The sequence below is a fragment of the Zalophus californianus genome, chromosome 6, assembly GCF_009762305.2.
Source record: "Zalophus californianus isolate mZalCal1 chromosome 6, mZalCal1.pri.v2, whole genome shotgun sequence".
In the NCBI taxonomy this organism is placed as follows: domain Eukaryota; kingdom Metazoa; phylum Chordata; class Mammalia; order Carnivora; family Otariidae; genus Zalophus; species Zalophus californianus.
In genome coordinates this window covers 105,280,216-105,286,215 of record NC_045600.1, presented here as the reverse complement: position 1 = coordinate 105,286,215, position 6,000 = coordinate 105,280,216, and the positions used below count along the sequence as shown (strand labels likewise).

General features: G+C 43.8%; 1 protein-coding gene across 2 annotated transcripts in view; it reads left to right on the top strand.

The window, feature by feature from the left end:
* The first annotated feature begins 2,325 nt into the window (after positions 1-2,325).
* Positions 2,326-6,000, top strand: part of CLPX (caseinolytic mitochondrial matrix peptidase chaperone subunit X) — a 45,716-nt gene continuing 42,041 nt past the window's right edge. For both annotated transcript variants that reach the window (XR_003515838.2, XM_027571431.2), the window contains exon 1: positions 2,326-2,615. Coding sequence is in view for 1 of the 2 variants with exons in the window: in XM_027571431.2 (XP_027427232.1) it covers positions 2,537-2,615 (79 nt within the window). In the remaining variant the exon portion in view is untranslated. The remainder of the gene's footprint in view (positions 2,616-6,000) is intronic.

Sequence of the window (6,000 nt, the reverse complement as noted above, 5' to 3'; positions counted from 1 at the left end):
TCAGTTAGATTAACCATTGTATAAATTTGTAGAATTTGTGTCTATTAACACCTCTTTGTGAATTATAATTTGCTCTGGTTATATGTAGGATTTTCTAAAGACACTGCCCCAGGTTTCTGCCAAGCAAAAGCACTGTTGGAAAATGAGTATTTAGTCAAGTACTTACTGATTTTCTACTGTCTATTAGGCCCAAGTATATAATGAAATACCTGTATTCAAAGAGCTCAAAGTCCAGCTGGGAATACAGGCTAAACACAAAACATCAATCTGTAAATAGAATTAAATGCTTAATCATCCTGGGAATAATATAAGGATATATTACACAACAATATAAGGATATTCCTGTCGTCATACCAGTGGCATATATTTTTGTTTTGTTTACTGTCTGTCTTATCTTTCCCCACTAGAACAGAAGCTCCATGAGAGAAACATTTTTTTTAAAGATTTTATTTATTTATTTGACAGAGAGAGACAGCAGGAGAGGGAACACAAGCAGGGGGAGTGGGAGAGGGAGAAGCAGGCTTCTCGCTGAGCAGGGAGCCCGATGCGGGGCTCGATCCCAGGACCCTGAGCTGAAGGCAGACGCTTAACAACTGAGCCACCCAGGTGCCTCAAGAGAAACTTTTTTTTTTTTTTTTAATTCAGCGCTATTTCCTCAGTGCCTGGCATATAATTGGTCCTCAATATTTGTTGACTGAATGAGAAGTCAAATTCCTAGAATAGTCAGAGAAAAGGAAGCCTTCAGGTGAACCTTAACTGTGCTTTTATTCAGCTTGCAATCTATGGGTTTAAAGGAGTAACTTCTTTATTTCTATAAGAAGAAGGAAATTGTATGTAATTGAAATAGAAGGTGAAGTGGGATGAAAGGAATTTAAATTGGGTATTAGGGTCCATGTGATCTGGTTAGCTCACTACTAAAAGAGCTTTATACTAGAATCAATGGTTTTCGAACACTGTTTTAAAGCAGAATATTTCTATTTTCCAACAAAACCCCCAAAAATGAAACAGATAAAAGCACAGCTGCTCTGACTGACTGAGAAATGGCATGGAGGAGCAGACATGGAAGGTCCACCCCTTGAATCCCCTCACTCCCATCACAGAGCTATGGTTTCTGAGGGATTCTAGGAACACAGTTTGATAACACTGGAGGGAGGGAACTTTAGAATCTCTCCTCTCTCAAAATTCTATTAATAGAGGCAGCTAAGGAATACCTAGGCTCCCTTCTGTTCTCTGCATTTTAAGCTGAAGAAGTAGCAGGAGTCAGTTCCATCAGAGAGAAAAACACAGAGCACCTGTGCCCTGGGCCAAGGCCAATGCCCTTTCTCATGCCACATTTCTCTGACCCAAGACTGATGAGGACTAAATAACTTGTGTGATTGGGCTAGACTCTGGCTTGCCCCTCTTCTCCTTGCCCCCCACCTCCTGCCCTTCACCTAAGCTCAGAACTAAGGGCATCCAAGCTCACCTGGCTTTGGAGTTGATCAAAATCTTACAAAGTAAATAGTCTGGTGCCAACCAAGATGGGAAAAGAGTCTGATTCATGTGTCACCATCCTCCACTTGTGCAGCTGGTCGACCTGCTTTAGCTGTCTGGAGAGGAATCAGCCAGGCAGACAGATGTCCAAAAGGGTAAGAGAACTATTTACCAGGGTGTGGTCAGGTTAAACCCTTAAGGGAAACGACAAAGAATCATAAAGCACCCAGGGACTAGCTACAGCTGGAAGAGTTATCACTACTTGGCTCGGAAGAACAAGAGAGCTGTCACCCAACAGCTGTAGCTCGGGGGACTAGGTAAAAACACTTCCATGTTAACAAGTGAAACTAAAGAGAAGGAGAAGATAAGGTACATAAGATGTGGAATCCCCAGAGGAAAGAACTTATTCAATCTGAAGCATCTAGCAGCAGCCAAAGGATACTGAAGAATCCTGGGGCTGACTAAGCCACCAGTCTCACTTTGACCTTCCCCGGTACCAACCGAGAATGGCCCGGAGTAACTGCGACCGGTTGGGACTACAACTCCCGATGTGCATCTCTCAGCATCTGTACCACACTTTTCGACGCTAGGATAAAGGGACTTTCCCGGAAGAATTGCATGTCGGGAATTGTAGTTGTCCCAATTGGGGCTGGCCGCCTGCCGTAGCGTGCTCATTGGCGCCCAGGTTACCGCCCCCTTCCCCTCGCCGCTCTTTGGTGTATCACGCATGTACACGCAGCGCGTGCTCACGCCCCCTCCCTAGGCCTAGGACGCAGGCGCGCGCACGCTCCCCGGGCCCGGTAGGCGGAGGGGAGGTGGGGGGGGGAAGAGGAGGAGGAGGGGGAGGGAGGGAGGGAGAGGGGTTAAGTGTCTACTCTACTGAGTAGACGGCATTCGGGTACGAAGAGCGCGAAAGCCTGGCTGCTAGGCGGGTGAACTCTGCACTGAGCCTAGGGTCGGCGGAAGGGTACGGGGCCAAGTTAGCGCGCCCTACGAATAGGAGTCGGGCCGCTGAGACCCGGAGGGCAGCAGGGGGCAAAGCCCCGGCGTAGGCCCAGCGGAGATGTCCGGCTGCGGCGCTTGTACTTGCGGCGCGGCCGCCGCGCGGCTCATCACCTCTTCGCTCGCCTCCGCGCAGAGAGGTAACGAAGTAGTCCCTCACCTGAGCCCCTAGCCCGGGAGTGTGCCGCCGGCGGTGGGGATCCGGGGAGGGCAAGAGGCCTGCCCCACCCTGAGGGTGTGAGGGGACGCGCCGCGTTTTGCCTGGCACCCCTCTTTCCTCGTGGGATGGGGCTCTGCCAGCCTCTGGGGCAGCTGGTTCTCAAATTTGAAGTAAATCCCTTGTGCTCCCCCGCCCGCAAGCATTCAGGCCTCTTGACTTTGGGGCTGGAATGTGGCCACTTAGCAGAAACCCTGAAAGAAGCATAAAATGTTCCTTTCGTTAAAAAAGTGTCCCCTACTCGGAGGTCCGCCGCGTACTGCCACCCGCCCCGCCGGTGGCTTCTCCGGAGCCCGGCCGGGTTCCCTTCTGGCCTGTCGGGCGCTCCAGGAAGGGCTCGGGTGAGGGGCTGCCACTGTTGGGGGGCCCCCCGGGGCCGCGGGGCGCCGAGCCGGCCGTCCCGGACGCAGGCCGCGCGAGACCCACCGTGTCGCTGTCATTGTGCGGCAGCTTACGCCGGGACAGAAGCAGGGCTCACAATCCTCCCGGCGCTGGGAAAACCTGGCGGCCCGCCGGGAAGCGGCCGGGGTGATTGGGGAAATTCCCGCAGAAATTGTTTTTGAAGTACTTAAATGTCTCAGCAGTCGTTGGCCGGTTTTCCCAACTTGACGGTCCGAGATAGTTTCTTAAGGGTGGCGCTTGTTTACCCTTTACTTTCTGTTTATCAGGAGCTCTGAAAGGGTGTCATCCCCGCCAAGAGATTCCGGAAAAGAAACCATTTTCCTCTTCCCCAAATCTATGAATATCAGACTAGAAGCTAGATCCTGTTATAATCACTTTTAGACAAATTCGTTTTATTTTGGCTTGTCAACTTACGATCCTTGGTTAAATAAAAAAGTCCCCTTTTCTTGTATTTTAGGTTAATTATAAATGCCCTTACCATTTACAAAAGGTATGTTTTGCGAGTTTAGTTCACAAAGAGGGATTAAATGAAGTAATGTGGGCAGAAGCATCTGTAAAATGATTCAGAAAAGCAAAGGAGTAAATTTAGTTCCAAGACATTGTTAAACCTGAACAAGCAGATGTCCTTATTCCAGGAATTTGAGTTGAAAACGCTTGAACGGGACATTTAAATTCATTTATTGGACATCTTTTTTTGCGGATCTACTATGTACTGGGCCCTGTTTGGGTGCTGGAGAGAGTGGTGAACATGTCCTCATCTGCAGGTTTAAAATCTACTGAAGCAGACAACAATATCATTTCTAGAAGTGGGTAAAGTGTGTGTGTGTTCTCTTTGGGCAGGGAGGGATTCTTTGACAAAAGTTCTTCATCTCTTCCGGTCATTTGTGCCATAAAATTGAATCATAGGAGGTATGTGGTAATTCTTTTTTATTTTCAGAACAACCACTGATTTAAAAATTGAATGTATCGTTAGGTGAAGCAACACAATTTAATGGCTTTAGATATGGTCATCTATTATTATAAGTTTGTCAGAAGTTTTCAGAAATACTGAACCATTGTTTCTGCTGTAAATTAAGCTTAAAATATGGGACGTTACCTTCTATCATTGTAGAATTTAATATTTTTATATGACAGTGAAACAGCAAATGGTTTTCACATTGATTTAAGACTTTCACAAGGCTTCATTAACATAGAGTGTTTATTCCATAGTAGAAACTCAAAGTATAAACTAGTCTGCAATATAGAGATATTTTCTTTAAGGACTTAAAACACTCCAGGAAGGTTATTTTTATTTAGGATTCTTGAAAAGAGGAGGAGAGGCAGAAGAGAAAGAAAAATCAGAATTCAACTTTAGCTAGTTTTTTATTCTTATAAACGTAGAGTTAAGAATTTTAGCAATATAATATAGGTAAACAAAATTTAATCAAAATAGTCTTAACACCATGAAATTATACAATGAAGTAAATAAAAGTAAAAGTAGAGATTTCAGAGCTCTCTTCAAGTGTAGTGCTGTTCTCTATTTCCATTTGTCATGTTAGACTTTTAACATTTTTAAATGGTAGTTTGAAAAATTATTTGGTAAATTCTCATGCTAGATACTGGATCTGTTTTCCTGCTGGTCTATGTGTATGTCCAATTTAATGTGTTTTTCCTACTGTTCTCTTTGAATATGAAACCTGTAGTAAAGTAGAAACTTTAAATATTTTTTCTACCCAAATTGCTGATACTTTTCAATCTGTATATACTTTTTGTATATATGTATAAATATGTATATATTTTTAATGCGCTTTGCATATATAAGTCAGTTTGCATTCTAAGTATGTACATTTAGGAATGCTTGATTCCATTTACAAAATTCTGAATGACAGTACTTGGTCTGAATTTGGTTGTGAGAATTGTGGAGTCACATGTAACTCCCTTGATTTTTGGCTACTTTCTGTCCATGTCCAGTGAAAGGGTGTCACCTCATGAGGTGTTAAGTAAGATGCTCAAACATGTTGGTGTGCATAATTTCCATGATAGTTGTGTAATGTGCCTACCTTAACAGTTTTTAGCTAGATTTTAAGTCTCTCTCTTTTGTTAGCTAAATACAATACAAATTAAATAAGGCAAAGTGAATAAATGATAGAGCATCTTTATTTCTGCAATTGCAAACTTTTTTTTTTTAAGATTTTATTTACTTGAGAGAGAGAGGGAGGGAGAGCCTGCACAAGCAAGGGGGAAGGGCAGAGGGAAAGGGAGCAGTAGACTCCCCGCTGAGCAGGGAGCACTATCTAGCAGGGCTCCATCCCCGGGACCCTGAGATCAAGACCAGAGCTGAAGGCAGCTACTTAACCGAATGAGCCACCTAGGCACCCCTGCAAACTATTTCTTAATAAACATTTCTATTTTCTTGGCATATATATTCCTTTTCAGACCAGCAGACTAGCCTTGGTGAAAACCCATCAAACATTTTTAAACTTGAGGAAAGCTATTATAGGAGTGATGTTCTTTTTCTTTATTCAGAAGTATTCAGGGGCGCCTGAGTGACTCAGTCGGTTGAGCATCTGACTCTTGGTTTTGGCTCAGTGCATTTTCTCGGCATTGTGAAATCAAGACCCAAGTTGGGCTCCCCACTCAGTGGAGAGTCTGCTTGAGATTCTCTCTCTCCCTCTGCCCAGCGCGTGTGCATTCTCTCTCAAATCTTTAAAAATGTATATTTTTTTTTAAAAAGTATTCAGAATTCAGGAAATAATAACTTGGGCATGAAATGAAATTTTGAAACTAGTAAAAGCAATAAGCATCTACTAAGTTGCTGGCATTATTTGTTTTTGTTGAATTTTTTTTTCAATTTTTATTAGTGGTTAGAGGCCAAGTGGTTAAGCAAGCATTATTTTATTTTATTTATTTTAAAGATTTTATTTATT